Genomic DNA, 22,384 nt, shown 5'->3' with positions numbered 1-22,384 from the left:
GAAGTAGGTCAGAGTACTGAATTCTGAGTTCAATGGGATTATTCCCAGTTAAGTGAGGATAGGACTACAGATTCAAGTTTCCATGTTTTAGGTTGCAATTCTGTTCCTGAGAGTAAATGAAGCATGATCAGCAGTCATGGCATTCATTGTCCACTTATTGTGGAAGGAACGTATGCCCAAGTAAAAATATTTCCAGAGTATTAGCAAACTGAAGATCTTAGGGTAAACAACAGTGACATCTTGTGGCCATCACAATTTCACACAAAACTCTGCATGCAAGGTCAAATGTACTTGCATTGGCTAGAAGGATATAAACATGGATTTTTTTCCTGAATAAATCTCCTGTGTTAACACCATTCATATGCAGTACCTATAAAGAGAGGGGTTTTTTTTAGTCTTGGCACCCCAGTTTTTGAATGCCCTCCATAAGGAGGCACACCTAGTGTCTACTTTGCAAGCTTTTAGACTAGGGGTGGGTAAAATGTAGATGGAGATCTACTAGCAAGATCTCTGGGTGATTTGCACTAGATCTGAGGGTTTCTTTTTTCATTCTTTTTGTAAATATTTTAACTGATTTTCAAAAGTACAAGAAAGCAAGTATCTGCAAGGGTTTCAGACTTCCAAATGATCAACAATAGCGACAACAAAATGCAGTTTTCTACCTAAATTAGGCTGTTGAAGTAATGAACGCTAACCGGAAGTGGATTTTTATGTGAAAGAATGGTATTCATTTCAGATCTCGTTCTGAAAAAATCTTAAGCTCAGAATGTGCTCAGAGGCTTGTTTGTCTTAACTCTAAATGTATGTCTTTTGCACCCAGCTCTGGTTGGCAGTTCTTGGGGTTCAAGTAAAAAAAAATAGATCAGATAAGTCTGGAGTCTACCTCCCCTTGTTTTAGACACCAGGATAAGACATTTTATTTACCCATTTAAAAATGTATATATTCCTCAGCAAGTTTTATTTGCTCTTATTATGCTGGTGTTATTATTTTACTGTATTATGATGAAAAGTTGCTGTATACTGCCTTGAAATCTGATCCAATGAAGTGCAGTGTAGAAATGTGTCTCTCAGAATACTAAAACCCAGTGCCAAGCTGAATTGTTCACTGAGATTCAAAATAGAAAAAAAGGAGATAACTTCTTCACACAGCACATAATTCAGTTATGGAATCTGCTACCACAAGATGTATAATAACCCCCAACATAGATGGTTTAAAAGAGGGATTAAACTAATTCATGGAGAATGAGGCTATCAACAGCTACGTGTGATGATGGCTATATATTACCCCCAGGATCAGAAGTAGTATTCCTCTGAAATACCAGTCACTGGGAACAACAGTGGGAGAGAGCTGCTGCTCTTGTGTCCTGCTTACGGACTTCCCAGAGGCATCTAGCCGGTCAATGTGGGAAACAGGATGCTAGGCTAGATAGAGCTTTGGTATGTTCTGGCAGTGCTGTGCATGAAGATTAATTTTATGTATCAATACAGAATACCTGAGGAATGCTATCCTTGAGCTTTGAGTGGATAGTTGCTCGTATTTTGTGTTGTTTATGAATATGATAGATGAGTATATTATCTTTTTATTCAATTTTTTTAAATTTTGCATTGGGTGGACCCATGCACTGTCAGTTTCACAAAAGAGGTTGAATACATGTAACAGATTGCTTGCTCAATTCTTTTTTCCTTGTCAGTTCAATGTATATACCATAGATGACAATAGCTAGTCAAATTCTGCTTAGAATTCTATATAACATCAATAAAAAAAAAATTTAAAAGCAGAGGTGACTGAGATGAGTTTCTTGGGTTGCATTCCTATGCTTTACCCGAGAATAAGCTCCACTGAATCCCGTGGCACCCACTTTTTGAGTAAACACTTGCATAATTACACTGTTAGTGTCTCACATGACTATTCCCTAAAATAAGATTGCTGTCCTCTTTCACCTTTTTCTGAACATCTATTGGGGCAGCGAGGCAAGGAGGAAACCTGTAAAGACTAATAAAACCAATCTCTTCATAAATCTCACTTACAACTCTTGCTGTCGGGTTGGAGTGATGCCAAGCCAAGATGGCAGCTTGAACCAAGAGCTCTCTGAAAGACCACTGAAATGATAGTTATTTCAAAGAGCATGTGGCTTTAAACTTACCCAAATTTGAAAGTTAGGAGGGGGGATTGATGGCAGGGAGGCAAAAATTAAGTGAATTGAGCCTAGTTACGAGACTCCCCAGTCCTCTCCCTGACACTCCACTGAGCAGGGCGCTCTAGTACATATCCCAGACAGACACTATGGTGGAGGGTGGGAAACTGACAGACACCTTGTCAATTTCACCAGACGTGGACATATTACAGCAGATTCTGGCAGATATACAACTCAAGGCACTTGGGAAATGTCTGGAGTGCCTAAATTCAATTGAAGACAAACCACAGTGAACAACAAAACTGAGCTAATTTGAGAAATGGGAGTAAAAGCAGCTGAGCAGTCAGTTAGTAACACTGTGAAGATCAAATGCATTGGCAACTTTGAAAATGACATCAAAGTAAAGATTGAGGAATGGGAAAACTGAAGTTTCAGATTGAATATTCATGCCCATGGGATAGAGGGGGCAAAAACAATGACATGATAGGATCCCTAACAAAATGGTTGACACACTTGGTTCCAGACATTGTGCTTAATAAAGAGGGCTCACAGGGCTTTGTTACCCAGAACATCTGAACAAGGCAGACTAAAAGATATTATCTGCTTTGCCAGGTTTGACTTGAAGGAAGTGATACGCAAAGCCCTCTAGAAACTGCACCCAATCAAGTTCAATGGAGCCCCTATTCTATTTTTGCAAGATGTGATTGCTGATATATTGAGAAGAAGGAATCTGCACCCCTATACAACCAGATCCCAGGGTATGGTCTGAAGGCACATGAGCCCGCCACCTTACTGAAGCTAAGCAGGTCTGGGTCTGATCAGTGCCTGGATGGGAGACCACCTGGGAACCACATGTAAGAAAGGCACAATATAAATGTAATAAAATAAAAAAAAGAAGAGGGTGTCAAATATTGTTGATGATTCCACTTTAAGGACACAGAGAGGGGATCACCTATTCTGCAACAAATAAGAGGAAAGCTCCTTCTTTCCTGGAAGATCTGCATATTCAGAAACCACCTGACTCAGGAGTGGGAGAAGAAGAGGAGGATCCTGACTTTGATAAAGATGACGACAACATACCAGGACAAGGCCCTTCTTGGCAATGGGTGGAAGAGAAGAAGTACGATAGGAATAAAAGGCAGCGGCGGCAGCAGCATTTCAACTACTCTACCTCTGTCAATGTGCTGCTGAGAAGCGCAATGAAACCCAAGTGACGGGAATCTTCAGTGTCGGAAGCAACTCAATCTGTCTGTGGCAGAGTCAACCTGGGCGTTAGCCAGTTAGTAGCTGTTGTTCTACAACCTTGGTATGTAGAACCATCTTTTGTTCAACTACTGAAGAGATGGGGTGCCTTAGTTATGTTTCTCTTATCATTATCAATCTTTCCAACAAATACGTAGCATTTTATGTTATGTTATTTTGCAAATATTCAGGTTATTATATGGTAATTTTGCTGCGCTTAGAATCCACTAACTTGGGATGAATGTAACCAAAAATTTAAATAAGCTTCTGCAAATGAAGCTATGTCCCTCGTTACGGTCCTACAAAAAAGATTTGGAACAGGTGGAAGACATCCAATATGTCGATTTTAGGCAGAATTAATGTTCAAAACGCTCCTCCTCCCAAAAATTAACTTTTATTTTTGAATGCTTCCGATTGAAATTCCCATCCAACTGTTGCCGGATTGGCAAAACATGATCTCCCAATTTATTCACCAAAGCACGATACCCAGATTAGTGAAGAATATTTTGTACAAACACATTGGGCAAAGTGGTTAGGGAGAGCTGTGTTTATAGTATTATTATGATGCACTTCAATTACATAACATTATTGCATTTGTCTGTGATATTGCTGATAAACCATGGTTGGCCATAGAAGTTTCAAAACAAGGGAAGATGAAGTTGGAATCTGTAATTCTGGATTAATGCTCACTTGGCTCCCTAAAATGGGTTACAAACCCTTTTACAAAAGCCACACTACTAGTTCCGAGGAGATGGAGGTCAAAATTAATGAACTATTTATCCTCCCTCCTTCTTAGGACTTTACACCCATCTTTTCATCACAAGGATAAGCTGCTGTAGTTTAAGGGGTGGAAAGGCAAATATCCATTTAGGTTCTGAGACTACTATGAGTATAGGCAACCACTGACTGTTGAGAAACTACTAAGAAAGATCCATGGTTTCCACAAAATGCCAGTCATGTCTGTCTTGGCACTATCCACAGAATGTCATTTAAAGTGGTCTCATCACTAGTAGCTAACTCCCTTATTTCTAGCACACATCTCTGGCTCCACAGATTATAATTGTTGGAGAGGATGTGCAACACATGGTTCATATATTCACGTGCTGGGCTTGCTCAAACGTCAAAATGTACTGGTCTATGGTTTTTAATGAGATTTCAATGCTAATAAACCAAACTGTACTAAAAATACCATAGCTAGCCTTCCTGAACAATTGGGAAGGGGAGAACAAAGACCTGACGTACAAACCATTGGTAGCATTTCTGTTGCTAGTGGCAAGGTTGGAGGTTGCAAAAAATTGGAAGCTGGTGGAGCTCTTGACATGTGAGTCCTGGCTGAATCATTTGTGGCATACTGCCATGGCAGAAAAGTTAATGTTTGAATTGAAGCTTGCTAGGGGAAAGCCAAACTGGAAGACTTTTTCACTGTCTGGCACTCATTTGTGACTTATATGGAAATGCAAAAGCATACGCTGGACATGTCACATGTTTTTCTTCAGTTGTGGAACAGGGTTTGAGGTCTCTTTAAGATGTTCCAAGGGAGATCCTGCACCACGTTGTTACATTTTTGTGGTTTTTCTCTCTTTACTCGTTGTGTAACCAGTAGCACAATGGCAAATTCAGAAGTGCAGGGTCTCTTAATGATAGTCACCCCACGCCCCCTTACAGCCACGCTCCCTTCTCACACATAGCCCCTACTGCCCCCTCACTTTCCCCTCACAACCCTCCGACCCCATACCCCCATTTTCTTTCTCCCGCCAGTCCCTCAACCCCTCTGTCCCCTACCCCTCCATTTTCCCTGATCCTAACCCCTCTGAGTCCTGACATGCCATTTCTCTCTCTCTCCATCCCCTCCTGCTACTCTTAACCCTCTCTGAGGTGGGAAAGGAGGGCTGGGAAGGAGGGTTTCGCTTGTGCACACACCACAGGAGAAGGAAGAAGTGCTGCTGCTGCCACGGCCTGGTATGGTGTGACTCAACTGAGTGAGTGATGCAAGCCGAAGGGGGCAGGTGCTTGCTCATTCCGCATGAGGCAGCAGCAGTTGCAGTGGTGCCTTATCCTTCTTCTGAGGTATGTGTACAGATGAAAGCCTCCCTCCTTCCCACCTCTCCTTTCTTACCTTAGAGGCCTGCCACCCGCCAACAACTCCTGCAGCCCAGAGAGCATGGCCAACAGCAATGGCAGGCACTTCCTGGATACCCCAAAGGGCCAAGCCAGGCCAAATGGAATGGACCTAGCCGAGACCCGCCTCCCAAAAATCTAAAGGGATGACAACCCCCCTAGACCTGGGATGAATACACTACTGTGTATAAATGGTTACTGTTGCTGTTTGTGTTTATTGCACCCAGTGTTCTTACGGGTTTGGGAAGCGGGGAGTACTTCCTTCTCAGTTCCTTGATTGTTTTTTTCTGTGTCTTTGTTCAGTGTCTTGTCCAAAATAATAAAAACATATTAAAAAAACCCTCTTTATGTCCATTTACTAGGTCTATTATCCAAGTTTTTCCTTGATGTGGCTTATAGAGCATCTTTGGCTTGGGCCATGGCTCTCATAGCCATTAATTACAGTGATGCAATATCCTAATCATAGCACCTTGACAAACCCTGCCAATAGAAATCCAACCTTGCACTACATGTGCACTAGCTAAACCTTCAGTGAAAAGCAACATCCCAGAGCGATTACCACCTTATAGACCTCTGATCAGAAGATACACTACCTGAAATTGATTGAATTGACTTTATGTAGGAAGTGCTAATGACCAACTAATGTCCCCCCCCCCCACATAGGTTGTGTATTCTACCTGACATAAAGCAACATTTACTCTGTCTCCTTTTTCCACCATGGTATGCTCATAAGCTTGCAAGTCTTACACACAATGGCTGTTGCAATTATGTAATTTTAACGTTGACAATGAGGACATTGAACTTGTCAAGGATTATCAATACCTTGGCACAGTCATTAACCAAAATGGAGACAGTAGTCAAGAAATCTAGGACTATGGAGGGCAGCTACGAGAGAACTAGAAAAGGTCCTCAAATGCAAAGATGTATCACTGAACACTAAAGTCAGGATCATTCAGACCATGGTATTCCCGATCTCTATGTATGGATGTGAAAGTTGGACAGTGAAAAAAGTGGATAAGAGAAAAATCAACTCCTTTGAAATGTGATGTGGGAGGAGAGCTTTGTGCATACCATGGACTGCAAAAAAGTCAAATAATTGGGTGTTAGAACAAATTAAACCAGAACTATCACTAGAAGCTAAAATGATGAAACTGAGGTTATCATACTTTGGACACATCATGAGAAGACAGGATTCACTACAGAAGACAATCAGGCTTGGAAAAACAGAAGGGAGTAGAAAAAGAGGAAGGCCAAACGAGATGGATTGATTCCATAAAGGAAGCCACAGACCTGAACGTACAAGATCTGAACAGGGTGGTTCGTGACAGATGCTCTTGAAGGTCGCTGATTCATAGGGTCGCCATAAGTCATAATTGACTTGAAGGCACATAACAACAATCCTTAGTGACTTTGCACTTCTTTTCTGTTTCTCAACAAGCACCCTATAGGAAACGATGATTGGAGAATATCTTTGGGACCAAGACCTCCTACTATACATTGTTGTAATTTTCACCAAACCGTAAATGAACAGCCTTATCAAACCCCTCTTTAAAATGTCAGGGACTTTCCTAAACCAGGCATACCCAAACTGTGGTTCATGGACCACTAAATACTAAATTCAATTCACTAGATACTAAATTCATGTCCACATTAAATACTCATACTGATTTTTAATTGTATTTTTATTGCTTTCTTTATTTCTTATATTGGATTTTATTGTATTACAATCTGAATTCTGTGGAATGCAAAGTGTAATACAATATAATACAGTATTAGAAATAAAAGAAGCAATAAAAATGCCATTTAAAACCATACAGCATATAGTACAGTGCAATACAATTGGTGCAACAGACACAAAAATCATTAAGTGGTCCACTAAGACCATCTGCAACTTTCAAGTGACTCATGGGGGGAAAGTTTGGCAATCACTGCCCTAAACTATAGCTGAAATCCTATACCCGCTTACATCAGAATAAATCACACTGAATTCACTGAATGCAGAATACTTCTGCATAGACATGTAGAGGATTGCCCTGTAAATGTTCCCTTTGCCAGCTGTACTTGCATATCTGAAGTATTTTCCTAATTCATCTATTTATCTAAATAGGTATAATTATTTATTCTAAAACAGTGTTGTTGCAACTACAAACCCTGTTTGCTATGAGTTAAAGCTCCACAGATTTTGATGCACTCTAGGTACTCCACATGAACAGAAGCTCCTCCATTCTTTATGTCAGGACAAGCATACTGTACAATGCATACATAGAGCTTTCCCCAATAGTGCAATGAAAGGGGCATCATTTGCTCATATGGAATACTGTGTAAGCTTCAGAACTTGCATGTGTGCACTAGAGCGACTCTTTACTCCAGTAAACTCTTTACTTCCCTCACTGTTGCAGTATCAAGCCAATTTCTAGAAAATGTTGTCAGTTAATTGAAATTCAAGGTAAGAGAAGATACTAGCCATACCAACATTTCTTAATGATACAATTAGGCCCCAAACAAACCTAAAAGAGATTTCAACTGCAGTGATTTAATCTCAAAAGCCTATTTTCTTCCCACCTCAAATTATATATTTTAAATCTCCATCTTCACTTTTAAGAATAATTCTAGTCTTCTTAGATGTCTAAATCCATGACTGCAAGGTGCCATTTAGCATTTGGGGGTAGGGGAAACAATTACAAAATAAATAAATAAAAAGAACCCAACCACAGGTTTTTAAGAGTTGGTTTAAGTTATTTTGCAGAGAACAGGATGGAAAAACTCCAAAAGATTTGAAAATGTAAGTAGTCAAGCAAAAAGTAAACAAATATTTTTATCTCTCAATTTGTTCACAGATTGGCATCCCACCCAATGGTGCTCACTTCACTAAAATCATTGCTAATCACTTTGTGCCTCAGACAAGGGTATCCTGGAGCATCTCAGTTTAACAAACTCATATTCAACTCTCAATAAGTCCTTCTTCACAATAAATCATGTCTATATTATAATTTGTCACATGCCTTGAGATGTTTTCTTAAGCCACAAAAAAAGGAATCTTGAGCAACACCATTTTTTCCTGCCTTTTATCCATATTCTCTACTTCTCTCACCCTGGACAGAGAAAAATACCCCACTTTATTCCTACATGCATGCAATGAACACAAGTTTTGCCTTCACCCCTATCCACAAGTTGTTGTTTTTTCCCTATGGGTACATCACACTTACATTGGTTCATAAGTCTCGGGATGCACACATTTGGTTTGGACAAAGCCTACTGCCCCACTGATGGTGGATTTTCCTATAAACCACTGAAGACCTGAAATGAAAAAGCCAGTGACCTCTATGGCATCGCCTTTGCAGAAGCTCAGCTCATCCCATCCTCTTCCTCTATGATCCTCTGTGGCAGTGCACCTCCCTTGGCCTAAGAAATAAAATGAAAACATTCCTCGCTTCAGCACGCTGAACAATTGAACTATTCTCTCTTGGAGGCACAGTAACCAGTGGCAGAGAATGGCATGTTTACAAGCTGAGTATGAAAACAAGGACCTTTTGTGTCCCTGAAACATTTTCCTTTTCTCATGTAGCTTAGGCTTCACCTGAAACCACAGCTTATTCTTCTTAATACAGCTTAATATAGTTCTCCTTAAAGCAGCAGTCTGTTACAAAGACTATTAGGGATTTTAGAGAAGAAAGGAGCTGGGATGAAACGTTCACCTGTTTCCATTTTCAGAGTGAAAGTAGCATTTGAGGGGGGAGGGGGATAATCCCTACTCAAAAAATCTAACTACTGAGAATGTTCCTCCTTTTTTGTGATGGTCTGCCATCACTGTCCCCTGATCAGTTGCATTGACACTATTTTTTCCACTTAGTTAGGCACTCTCTTTTATAGCATGGTCCCAGTCAATTAGATATCATGTAGTAAATGTGATGATGTCATGACACTGTTTTAGTCAATTAGATTTGATGTCACTGAGGGCAAATGAAGCTAGTTTAGAGTGAGAGTAAGACTACTTGGACTGGTCTCATGGATGACCATACACAATCAGGAACATGAGAACAAATGTAGACTATTCAGGGAAATGCATCCTGAATAGGGGAGCACTCTTCAGTTTTGCAGCAATCCCTGAAAAATTACTAAAAACGGAGAGTACCTTTTGATACAATGAAGTGTTCATGGAAATCCTCCCTTTAATTCAACCCAAGTAGTGACCAATGAAACAACAGGGTTAACTGTGATGTTCTTTCTAAAAATCCCTAGTACAGCCAATAGGAAATGTCATAGGAACATAGGAAGCTGCCTTATACTGAGTCAGGCCATTGGTCCATCTAGCTCAGTATTGTCTACACTGACTGGCAGTGGCTCTCCAGGGTTTCAGAGGAGTCTTTCCCTGCCCTACCTGAAGACACCAGGGATTGAACCTGGGACCTTCTGCATACAAAGCAGATGCTCTACCGCTGAGCTATGGCCCTTCCCCAAATGTCTACTCAAAAGAAGTAGAATTTGAACATAGGGATTTTTCTCATTATTTTTAACACTTTAAGAATCCCTTCAATTTTCGTATGGCAATGAGAAGGGAAGTATTGTTAGTTTCCTGAGGATTCCACTTTTAACTTAAACAATACCAAAAAAAAAAAGCAAACCATACACTCTGCAAAGCTAAGACATTCCAAACATCCTGCATTCCTCTTGCATTTCCCCCCCAACTCCAAATAAAGAGAGAGGTACCCTATTGATCAGTCATTGGTCTAGAATTTGCCCCCAGTGAGATCACACTCACCAATCTGCAAAGAGCCAGGTCCACTTATTTGTTTGGAGATGCCACAGCTCATTGGATAGTTCTTCAGAAACCACCTGTGAATGTAAAGAGCTGTGAGCAAACACCCGGCTTCTTTCAGAGCATCTTTTTGCTTCACATCCAGGGGAATAAAACATGGCATATGGTAACCTTGCATAACATAATTGCCACAAAACGTGTTATCTTAGGATTTGTTTTACAGAATAGCATCTCATTTTAACCTTAGAGATAAGAATGATACACTTTCCGTAGGTTTTATTCTCTGAGTGAACCCAGCTTATGGCCACAATGGCTCAGCCAGTCAATCTCATGTATAGAATACTACAACCAGCCTTCTTACTGGTAAAAGGGATGGGGCAATGGTTCTATGGTTGTGACAGGGACCAGGCCCCTCTGATCGGTCAACAGAGATGTCCCTTCCCATTTAGTGTCATGCCCAATGTCTTTCACATGGACGAACTCATTTTTGGAGAGCTTCAAATCATCCTCTTCTTCATCTGTCAGGTCACCAACCACCACCCTGGCAAAGAAGTTTCCTGTGGACAGAAAAATAAGAGAATACAGTCATGATTCTTGTCATATGAACAGCTACTTTCATATGAACCTCCTTAAATATTTAGATATTCTTAGGAAGCCCTGCTCCAATTATTGCTGCCTTGAAAGGTTAGGTTGGCAGCCACAGGAAGCAGGGCTTTTTCTGTTGTGGTGCCACAGTTGTGGAATTCTCTTTCCGGAGGGGCTTGTTTGACCCAATCTTCAAAAGATTGTGAAGATTTTCCTCTTTTGGAAGACATAATTCAATGTCATTTCAAATTGTCCTGCTTTATGATGATATAGCTGCAGTTTATTATTATTTGTTATATTTATTTATTAAATTTATACCCCTCCCTTCCTCCCAAAAGGAGCTCAGCTGTGTTTTAATGGCTTTATTTTGTGTGTGACCTATCTTGGATCTATATTTTTGAAAAAGGCAGATAACAAAAGTAACAAGTAAGGTGCTTGTGAAAATTTTGTGGGGAACTGTCTCCCCTACAATGGCCATTTATAAGGACAACGAGAAGCCCAGCAGCTCCAAACCTTGTTCTGAAAATGACCTCTCTGAAGCAGCCATTTAGAGGCAGGGATATGGGTTTTGAGACAGAGAACCATTCATTGCATTGTCTCAGGACCCAATTGCTCTCTGACTCCATGTTTGCTTCAGAGAGAATGTTGTGGGGAAGGATTTTGAGCTTCTGTGTTGGCTGAATGAAGTAATTTGTATGCAATTAACCCCTTTCCTGTAGTCCTGTAGTTAATACTTCAGTTATGCAAGGATCAGGCTTCCCAAGTAGTCTTGGTGCCATTTTTGTGGTGTTTTCAGAGCTACTTAAAGATCTTTCTACCCACCCAGACCTTTTAAATAACAAGATAATCCGGGCCTCTGTGTTTTTATATCTGTGTTTGAACTTTAAGAGTGTGGTGAGATTTTATTTTTGCTGTGCCCGTGTAGCTTGTTATACTTTACTTTTTATGTTATTTTATGATTTTATGTTTTATTTTGTATTTAATTTTTTAACTTATTTTCTGTAAGCCATCCAGAGAAATTTATGTTATGAGGCATAAATAAATAGTACCTCTTCTCTGTCCTCTTTTGCTGGGAATTATTCCCTGTTAGTAGAGTTCATGTGCCATCCCTTGCCAAAACCAACTTTAGGGGGTTGGGGCAGCTAGGAACCCATTCCAAAATCCATGATTTTGTTCTGTTCTTGCCCCACCACTGCCACCCACCTGTAGTGACCCACTCTGGCCTTATCCCTCCTGCTATTAGTGGGGCCAGAACATCCCACTTAGGGACCCACTTTATGGATGCATAGAATTATGGATCCAAAACATATTCCTAAAGAGATATTTGGAGAGGAGCTATAAGGCTGGTCTCATGCTTCTTACCTTCCTGAAGCAGAAGGCCTAGGTACATGGTGGCCATGTGATCTTCATCTAGAGCAACAATGATCTCAGTGTCCTCCACCAAAGCACAGTTCAGCCAGTACTCTGGAGTGAAAAGAAGATGCTCCAAACAGCAACCCACATAGCCTAATCCATGCAAAAGGAAGAATACAAACATATCATGTGGCTTCCAAAAGCAAAACCCACCGCAGTGCCTGTCTGAGATAAACATGTGACACAGAGTGTCAGTCTTTCTTCAGGCCCACATCACATAGCCTTACAACCTTCTCAAACTTACATGCCTCATCTCACCAGGAAGCTTCAGATTAACAATAAAATAGCATAAATATAACAAAAACACAAAAACTTCACAGCATGAACACATTTTTAAATTCTGTAACCCAGGGATGGGGAATCTTTTCTGTCAGCCACAACACTCCATCAAGGGTAATCTGTTAGGGGTTGCCAGTGGGGGGTAGGGCCAAAGCCAGGAGTGGGTGGGGCCATGACCAAAAGAGGGTGTGGTCACTCTTTTCTTTCTCCTTCTGCCACCTGCTTTTCCCTCTTGTTAACTAATTAACTAATCTAATTAATTTCAGCCTCATATGCCTACATCATCATCATCATCTTGATCCATGACCCCTTCTCTGATCATCCCTTTCAGAGGCTTTCTAGGGTTGAAAGTACATCATATGTGGGAGATGGAACCACTGCCACTGCCTCTCCTTCTCAATTGACATGATACACCATGACATCATTAGAATGCATTTCATCCCACCCCAGCCTTGCATTGTTGGTCGACGGTTGTGGGGACAGGTTGGAAGGGCAGTATATTAAACTGGACCTTTCAAGGAAAATACTGAAAAAAGACGCAGAGGCAGAAGCTCCATCTTTCTCATATCCCATAGTCGGGTCCCATCCAGAGCAGCGTAGGCCTCATCTGCACTATACATTTAAAGCACTATCATGCCACTTTAAATAGTCATGGCTTCCCTCAATGAGTCTTGAGAAAGGTAGTTTGTGGAGAGCGCTGAGAGTTGTTAGGAGCCCCCTATTCTCCTCACAGAGCTACAACTCTGGGAAATGTTGCTCTGTGTGGGGAATAGGGGATCTCCTAACAACAATCAGCACCCTCAATAAGCTACATTTGTGCCCCCCTAGGCTCCTACTGGGAGGAAGGGTGGAATATAATAATAATAATAATACATTTCCCAGGACCCTTTGGAGGAAATCATGGCTGTTTAAAGTGGTAGGATACTGCTTTAAATGTATAGTACAGGGGCCTTGTTTTATTATCCTTGCACCCCACGCTCAAGCTCTTCTCAAGCAATGCCAGTCACCCCTCAGTTTGATATGATCTACCAAGTGCTAAGTATGTCGAAAACTTCCAAATTTCTTCTACAGTCTTGAAGGAGAGTAGAAAGCGATTCTCCTGGGCATGGATACACACCAGCCTGGCTGACAGCTCCTGCAGAAAGGGAAAGCAGAAAAGATTATGGGAAGATTCAGGTGTTCAGCAGAGAAATCCTGAGATAACAACTTTTCTTAGCAATTATGTTATGAAAGGTTAGCATGCGCTATATCTTGGGTTTTCATTTTCTAATAACAGTGACATTTGGAATTTGGATTGCAGTCCATGAGTCTATTCCTGAGGTCAAACTCTAAAAAGAACAATGCAATCTAATCCTACATCATGGAAAATTAAGGATTCATTCTCAGAACTGGGACCTGCAACAAAATATTGCAGTGTGGCCCATTTCTATTCAATGTGCCAATCAGCCAGAAATCATGTTGTATTTCAGGATACTCCATTCCATCTTCCATTGTTCGCGTGACAATCACCATTCTGTAGCTACTAACCATGCTCAGTGAAGATAAAATGGGGATGGGTGGGAGAGAAGCACGTTTACTGCCCTGAGCTCCTTGGAATAATGATGACATTACAAAATGTAAAAAAAAAATGGTACTGCAGGTCAAGGGCGTTGTTGCCAGCTGTGATGCCAACACTCACTGCATCGCATGGCACCAAATGTAGTGACAGGCATGGCAGAAGTGATAAAAGATGAACATTCATCTCTGGCTCCTTTATGCAAACATGACAAGGAGCAAAAGCAGGGTCCATAGCTCAGTACTAGAGCAGATGTTTTGCATCCAAAAGATCCCTGGTTAAACCCTTGGCATTTTTAATTTAAAAGATCTCAGATGGCAGGCCTGGGAATGACCTCTGTTTGAGGTCAGGGGAGAACTGCTGCCAGTCAGAGTAGAAAACAGCAGACAAGATGGCCCAATGGCCTGACTTGGCATGAGGCAGCTTCCTACTTTCCTATTCCCAATGCCACAGACATATGAGGTGTTTTAGAAATAAATAGCAACAACATTACCTTGAAAAGAGCACACACGTCTTTATCATCATTTTCCAGGGCCCACAGCTTCTTTCTTGCTGCCTCCTGCAGCTGGGCATTGAGGCCCTGTTCTGAACGACTCTTGACCAAAAATGAGAGGGAAATCTCTTTAAAATTTAAAAAAGAGAGAGAAGCATGCAATTAAAGGAGAATGCAATTAGAACCATTAATGGGAACTACCTTTGTCTAAAATTCTGCATGGGCCAGCCTCCATTTAGACTGACTAGTGTTTGTGGGTTTAAAGGATGTTGAATGGTTCTGTCATTCATATATAAATAGACAATTGAAATCTCCATCACATATTGCTAGATGCCATGCATTTGAATGATGGATTTATGTTAGAGATAAGCTCCTCATCTCACATGGCAGATGCCTAGAGGCAAAAACAGGGGTAAACTGAGAGTCTCAGGACTGGCACAGCTAGTGTGGCTTCAAGATAGTTCAAGAGTGTTGTTCTGGCAGGATTTAGATTGCAACTTCTGTCACTTCCAATCTTTCACTGGTTTCAGAACACCCGTGCACAAGGAGTTGGAGGTCAGTAGACAGCAGTGAAAATATTATATAGTTTAATTCACTTCCATGACCTCTCCGTCAGGTAAGAGGCAGAAGGTGCTGTTTCTTGAAATGCCTTATAGGGCCTAGGAGAGACATCAACTTACAGCAACAGCATGCTTGCCAGATCCAGTGTAACTACTCGGAATGGCAAGAGTCTCCTTCACCACATCCCCCAAAGCAAAATACAAGGGAATCACTATAACTCTTGGTGAGGCCACTCAGACTTCTTTTTTACTCCATCTTGCAAATACTGTGGCAAATTAAAAGAGATTAATGTGGCAGCTACTGAAAGAAGCTGTTACACCTTGAGAGTCATTGCTGGAGACCTTCCACGCTTCCAAAAGAGTGTCTGGTAACTTCAGACATGTACACCCTCCGCCTCATCCAGAAATATTCCTTAACAGGATTCATGCAGTATTTTCAGCATAGATTTATTTAGATGTTGTTGCAAAATATCTTTCTTTACAGCTATTGTTTGAGGATACATCTGAGAGTGGGAGCTTTTCTTTTCTTTTCTTTTCATGAAGCCAAATGCTTCCCTTTAAACCTAAATTGACTTTACGCATGAACACAGAATGCTATTAGTTACTGGAAAGAGGCTGGATGGAATAAGTTGGACATTGACCCATCACTTGACCATTCTTACTGTCTGTTGCACAGACATTTGGAATTACAAGGTTGTATAAGTATTCATGCAGAGAAGACCAACTGAAATTAATGGACCTAAGTTAGTCATGTCCCTTAACTTCAGTGGGTCTACTCTGAGTAGCCCTAGCATTGAATACCACCCTCAGACTCTGGCCTGCCTCCTTTGTCCCCTTCTCACAACTTCTTAATTTTTTACATTGCAATTATCATGCAATTATCTCCTCTGCAGGTTGAGGGCTGGCTTCTTTCTTTCTTTCTGTCTGTCTTTCAAATTACAGATATTAAAAACATAAAGCAGCAATTAGACAAACACTTACCATTTGGGAACCCTTCCCCTACAGCCAGTGACACCGCCTCAGTTTCCAGAGTGCCCTCTCCTATCTGTGCAGGCTGACTTCCTGGATCCAGTTCCCTGGGGTTACCTGACAAGTCACCACGTAGGTAGAAGGACCACTGTCAACTTTATTTAGATGAGGGAAAGCAAGGGGCATAATATAGGGGTCACTAATCCTTTCTGCGCTCATGGGCATGTTTGGAATTTTGAGAGAGTGCTATAGACACCACCCCCTGTAGTTGCTTCTCTCCCCTGGTCATTTCACCCCCTGATCTCCCTCCAAACAGACAGACAGAAAGACACACATACATACTTAAGGGTTTGGGTAAAAGTCAGATTCAGTGGATTAAAAAAAAGAGATCTTCTTGAATTTGTATTTTACATGGGATCCCAAAAACACACATCAAATTAAAGCTTATAGTGGTAAAGTACACAGTAAAAATCAAAGATCTGGTGTTTGCCATTGATCCAAGGCACAGATCCTGATTGATTTTCAGGATTTTTACATAGGATGACTACAAAACCATCAACAAACTCCAGAAATATCTGTGGACACAGAGGTGAACTATGATTCAATGGTGGTTTTGAAGGAATTGCTTGTGTTTAAGATCCATGATTTTGCAGTATGGCAGAACTGGAAAGCACCATGTTTTTACACTTCAGTCAACAGAGGCAAATATGAGCTGCAATTTTATTAAGATTTTTGAAAAAATTATGCAATTTTATGAGGAATGTCTCTCACATGCCATTCTGTCTCCTGACTCCTGTGGCACTCCATTTTCTTCTCCCTGGTCATTCCATTTTCTTCCTCCATCTCCCATATTGCTTCCCTTTGCCTCCTACCCTCTCAGTTCCTCCACTTTCCGATCAGCTGCTCAGGTGCCAATCTAAGCCATGAAAAATGATGCCCTTCCTACTCCCTCTTTCGCTCTCCCAACTCCTTCCTTCAGCTCTGTGTGCTTTTCAGGGAGAGAAAAGGCAATCACCTTCACCACCTCATGACAAGCACGAAGGGGCAACGGGGCTTTACCACTCAAAAAAAAATCTCTGATTGGAAATTAAGATAGAAATCTTAGCTAAATTAGGGTGTTTCCAGGTGCAGCTAAAGTGACGGGATCATTCCTTACCTGATTAGACAGCCTGGATAAGGAACATTTAATCTAGCCTGCTTGCTTCTGGCAAGAAGGGTTTAAGTATTCTCAGGCCAGGCCAGTCACCAGAAGGCCACTGTAGGAAGAAAGGAGCCTGGTGTAGTGGAGATGTTAGATGGGAGCACTCAGGAGTAAAGATGGATGCCCCTGAAGGCTGCAATTCTAAACACACTTACTAAGGGACTAAGCCCAGTAGAACGCAACAGGACTTACTTCTGAGTCGATATAATAAGGACTGTGCTGTTGGTATGGCTTGACTAGGGATCCTCTGCAACAATATTCATATAAAACCAGGGTTGGCAACTCCCTGCCTACCTTTTAACATGGCTGCTCCAAACTTCTTTACAGACTTGACCCTTTACTGCAGAGAGGTTAGAGCAGCCTTTCCCAACTAGTGGGCCACCAGATGTTGTTGGACCACAATTCCCATCTTTCCTGACCATTGGCAATGCTGGCTGAGGCTGATGGGAGTTGTGGTCCAACAACATCTGGTGGCCCACTAGTTGGGAAAGGCTGGGTAAAGAAATGAGTAAGAGTTAAGAAGATTCTCTAGTCTTTCCTGCCTACTCTGTGGGCTGCTAAAAACTCACTTTGACAGCCAACCCAATTCCAGTGAGTAATAATTGACAGAGAGAAAACACACATGGTTTGGTCTACCTTCACAGGCAGTAGATTAGGAACAACAGCAATTGAAGCCACGCTTCCCAGTATGTGAATTCTATTTTACCACTATTGGGCAAGAAACAAACCATCATGCAAATAAAAGGTGCATCATCACTAGGTTTAAGGGAGTTGAGATGACCACATGGAACCAGTGTTGTTGCTTCTAAGGATGAGGTAAATGAAATGCAAATATAAAAAGAAAAGACAGTGATGATTTCCTAAATGCAGTACCATACCAACCACAACAAGATTCCTATGAATAAGACAGAAAACTCAGCATCTCACAACTAGTCAGGGTTCCTAACCAAAACTAAAAAAAATCCTGGCAGCCAGTTAGCCAAGGTCACAGAAATCCCTATGCAGCACAACCTGACCCAGGGGCTGCAGTTAGTGCAGAATGCTGCGGCACAAATGCTGCGGCACGATAGTTGACATGAGACCCTATGCTCTGAAATACCTCTGCTCTGAAATCTGTACCGGCTGCCAATTTGCTACCAGGCCATGTTCAAGGTGTGTTTTCCATGTCATGGGTGCCACATAGTACTTGTTCTGGTCTTGTAAGTAATCGATCCTTTAGTGTGGCAGCACCTATGCTTTGGAACTCCCTGCCTATTTACATTAGGCAGCAGCTTCATTGTACTCATTTTGGCACCTGCTAAAAACATTTTTGTTTAGGCAAGCATACCCAGGCATGTAGAAGCTATTCTGTTTTTTTATATATTTTAAACTCATTGTTAGATTTATTATTTTGAATGTTTTTAAATGCCTGTCTTTAACTGTTTTTTGCCAATAATTTTATTGTTTTAATTCCTTCTATAAAACCCTTTGAGGTTTTTTACAACAAAGTGGTATATAAATGTTGTAAATAAAATACATAAATAAATTTTGGGTTCACTGTGGCCCTTGGGTCTCTTTCGTCTTTTAGGCACAAAGGAATCTGCCTTATACCGAGTCAGGCCATTTGATACCATCCAGCTCAGTACTGATAACATGGACTAGCATTAGCTCTCCAGGATTCTAGGCAATAGTCTCTTCCAGAGATTGAATGTTGGACCTTTGCATGCAAACCATGTGCCCTACCAATGAGCTACAGCCCTGTTTAAAAAAGTATCTTTTAAAATTGTTCTTTTCAATTCACTAATGAATGCACAGCATACTAGGGCAGATCCACACCATGCATTTAAAGTACATTCAACATGCATTTGAAGGATATGAATCCCACCGCAGAATCCTGGTAACTATAGTTTGTTAAGGGTGGTGGGAACTATAACTGTGAGGAGGAAACTACACTTCCCAGGATTCTTTGGGGGAAGTCATGCACTTTAAATGAGAGTTGGATGTGCTTTAAATGTATTATGTGGATCTGCATTACTTCATAAACTTTGCCTGCATATAAATCATTTTAATTAAATTTTAAAATGGAAATCAGTTACAAAGTTTACTGGGTGACCATGGGCTATGCACCATCTCTTAGCCTAATCTGCCCCCCAGGGTGAAAACAACAGAGGGGGACCATGACCATCCCAAGCAAGAAGGGCACACTTAAAATGTAGAGGAAATAATAATTTACAACCATAGTATGAAATCAGATACCTATCAAGACATAGTATAAAGAAATATTTATATAAGCATGAATGTCAAAATGTTTATTTACACAACCTGTAAAGATATTTATAGTGCAATCCGATGTATGTTTACTCAGAAGCAAGTCCCAATGTATTCAATGGGGCTTACTCAGACAGGGAAGCATGCACAGGACTGCAATTCATAGAAAAATAGAATCGTAGAGTTGGAAGGGGCCTATAAGCCATCAGGTCCAACTCCCTCCTCAATGCAGGAATCCAAATCAAAGCATTCCCAACAGATGGCTGTCCAGCTACCTCTTGAATGTCTCCAGTGTCAGACAGCCCACTACCTTTCCAGGTAATTGGTTCCATTGTCGTATGGCTCTAACAGTTAGGAAGTTTTTCCTGATGTCCAGTCGAAATATGGCTTCCTGCAACTTGAGCCCATTATTCCGTGTCCTGCACTCTGGGATGATCGAGAAGAGATCCTGGCCCTCCTCTGTGTGTAAACCTTTCATGTACTTGAAGAGTGCTATCATATCTCCCCTCAGTCTTCTCTTCTCCAGGCTAAACATGCCCAGTTCTTTCAGTCTCTCCTCATAGGGCTTTGTTTCCAGTCCCCCGATCATCCTTGTTGCCCTCCTCTGAACCTGTTCCAGTTTGTCTGCATCCTTCTTGAAGTGCGGAGACCAGAACTGGACGCAGTATTCAAGATGAGGCCTAACCAGTGCTGAATAGAGGGGAATTAATACATCACACAATTTGGAAACTATACTTCTGTTAATGCAGCCTAATATAGCATTTGCCTTTTTTGCTGCCACATCACACTGTTGTATCCCCCATCTTATAACTGTGCATTTGGTTTCTTTTTCCTAAGTGTAGAACTTTGCATTTATCCCTGTTGAATTTCATTCTGTTGTTTTCAGCCCAATGCTCCAGCCTATCAAGGTCCCTTTGAATTTTGTTTCTGTCTTCCATGGTATTAGCTATGCCCCCCAATTTTGTATCATCTGCAAATTTGATAAGCATGCTCTGTACGTCCTCATCCAAGTCATTAATAAAAATGTTGAAGAGCACTGGGCCCAGGACCAAGCCCTGTGGTACCCCACTTGTTACTTCTGCCCTGTTTGAGAAGGAACCATTGATAAGCACTCTTTGGGTATGATTCCGGATCCACCTGATAGTTGTTCCATCCAGCCCACATTTAGCCAGCATGCTAAGCAGAATATCATGGGGCACTTTGTCAAAAGCTTTGCTGAAGTTGAGATATATTATGTCCACAGCCTTCCCACAGTCTACAAGGGAGGTTACCTGATCAAAAAATGAGATAAGATTAGTTTGGCAGGATTTGTTCTTCATAAATCCATGTTGGCTCCTAGTAATCACTGCACTGTTTTCAAGGTGCTTACAGATTGCTTTATAATCTGCCCCAGAGTTTTTCCAGGGATTGATGTTAGGCTGACTGGTCTGTAGTTCCCCGGTTCCTCCTTTTTGCCCTTTTTGAAGATAGGGACAACATTAGCTCTCCTCCAGTCATCCAGCACTTCACCAGTCCTCCATGATTTTGCAAAGATAATAGAGAGCGGTTCTGAGAGTTCTTCAGCCAGTTCCTTCTCTAGGATGCAGTTTATCGGGCCCTGCCGATTTGAACTCATTCAAAGTGATTAGGTGTTCCTTGACCGTTTGTCTGTCAAGCTCAAGCTCCAATCCTGCCCCTTCTACTTCGTGTTTCCCAGGAGGGTCATAGACCCTTTTTGGGAGAAGACTGAGCCAAAGTAGGAATTGACGACTTCTGCCTTTTCTTTGTCATTGGTTATCATTTTGCCATCCTCATTGAGTAGCTGTGCCACCATTTCTTTTCTCTGTCTTTTACTATGGACATACCTGAAGAAAGCTTTTTTGTTACTTTTAGCATCCCTCGCTAACCTCAGCTCATTCTCAGCTCATTCAGTGATAAGGAACTTCACTCACCCAATTCAAAATCCAGAATCATGCCACTTTAAGCTGTTTTGCAACTGTTTTATACTTGTTTCATGGTTACTGGATTTTAAATGGCTTTATTTTTTATTATGAGCTGCCTTGATTTCCAACCCTACCTCACAGGGTTGTTGGAAATATTCCATATACACACACCCTGGAGATGTAAAAATACATACACCCAATATAATAGTTTATTGTCAAAACCAGTTGGCATTGCAGAACATTTTTTAAAGTATTAGTTTCCTGCCAAATAAAAGCAGTGACATCTAGGTAAACCCTACCAAACTGCTTTTTAAAAAAGCATCAGAGGGGGAGAGAAAGATTTACAACACAATCCTTTTCTATGTTCATTCAAAAGTCCCATTGATTTTCAGCACAATAATATCCATGTCTACCCAAAAGTAAGTCCTACTGAATTCAATGGGGTCAATTACGTGAATTAGCATTGCAGTTTTACTCCCAGAAAAGCTTCATATTGGGAAGTTTTCAAAATAGGTTATGAATAATACAAATAAACTGCCCTCTTCAAGTAAAATTTAAACTTGTTTGACTCTTTAATTAGAAAAGTATAACACTGAAGCATGTACACTTTTTAAAACTTCTGTTCAAAAATTATTTGAAAGATGTACAATATGCCATTTTTGCAAGTAATTAAAAGAACCCTGAATGTACACTTTTATGCCAAGATCCTGCTGTGATCTTCTGTTGTAGTGCAATCTTATGCATGTTTGCTCAGAAACAAGTCCCAATCCTGTACAGAGAAAGTACTTTTTATGCTGCTGAAAGCTATATATTTACTGAATTCCTGATGCAAGACAAGCAGGAAAAGGAAACTATTCTCAGAACTTGAAATGGAATTTAGGTATTGCCTGGGGGTCAACAAATTTTGTC

General features: G+C 41.0%; 1 protein-coding gene and 1 non-coding gene across 14 annotated transcripts in view; both read right to left on the bottom strand.

The window, feature by feature from the left end:
* SH3TC2 (SH3 domain and tetratricopeptide repeats 2) overlaps window positions 1–22,384 on the bottom strand; it is a 73,060-nt gene that overhangs the window by 24,775 nt on the left and 25,901 nt on the right. For 9 of the 13 annotated variants that reach the window (XR_009761375.1, XM_061616866.1, XM_061616875.1 and 6 more), the window contains 7 exons: window positions 16,118–16,222; window positions 14,577–14,704; window positions 13,558–13,663; window positions 12,199–12,342; window positions 10,613–10,808; window positions 10,255–10,328; window positions 8,702–8,897 (listed from right to left, as the gene is read on the bottom strand). Coding sequence is in view for 12 of the 13 variants with exons in the window: in XM_061616866.1 (XP_061472850.1) it covers window positions 8,702–8,897; window positions 10,255–10,328; window positions 10,613–10,808; window positions 12,199–12,342; window positions 13,558–13,663; window positions 14,577–14,704; window positions 16,118–16,222 (949 nt within the window). In the remaining variant the exon portion in view is untranslated. Of the gene's footprint in view, window positions 1–8,701; window positions 8,898–10,254; window positions 10,329–10,612; window positions 10,809–12,198; window positions 12,343–13,557; window positions 13,664–14,576; window positions 14,705–16,117; window positions 16,223–17,261; window positions 17,362–22,384 lie in introns of all 13 variants that reach the window. The other 4 variants (XM_061616872.1, XM_061616873.1, XM_061616871.1 and 1 more) reach the window with 3 other exon arrangements.
* TRNAT-UGU (transfer RNA threonine (anticodon UGU)) lies at window positions 9,875–9,948 on the bottom strand. The gene has a single exon. It is a non-coding gene; the product is annotated as a tRNA-Thr (tRNA).

Source organism: Rhineura floridana, chromosome 3, assembly GCF_030035675.1.
Source record: "Rhineura floridana isolate rRhiFlo1 chromosome 3, rRhiFlo1.hap2, whole genome shotgun sequence".
NCBI classification, from domain to species: domain Eukaryota; kingdom Metazoa; phylum Chordata; class Lepidosauria; order Squamata; family Rhineuridae; genus Rhineura; species Rhineura floridana.
The sequence above is the reverse complement of the archived record's forward strand: the minus strand, read 5'-3'. Positions and strand labels throughout refer to the sequence as shown.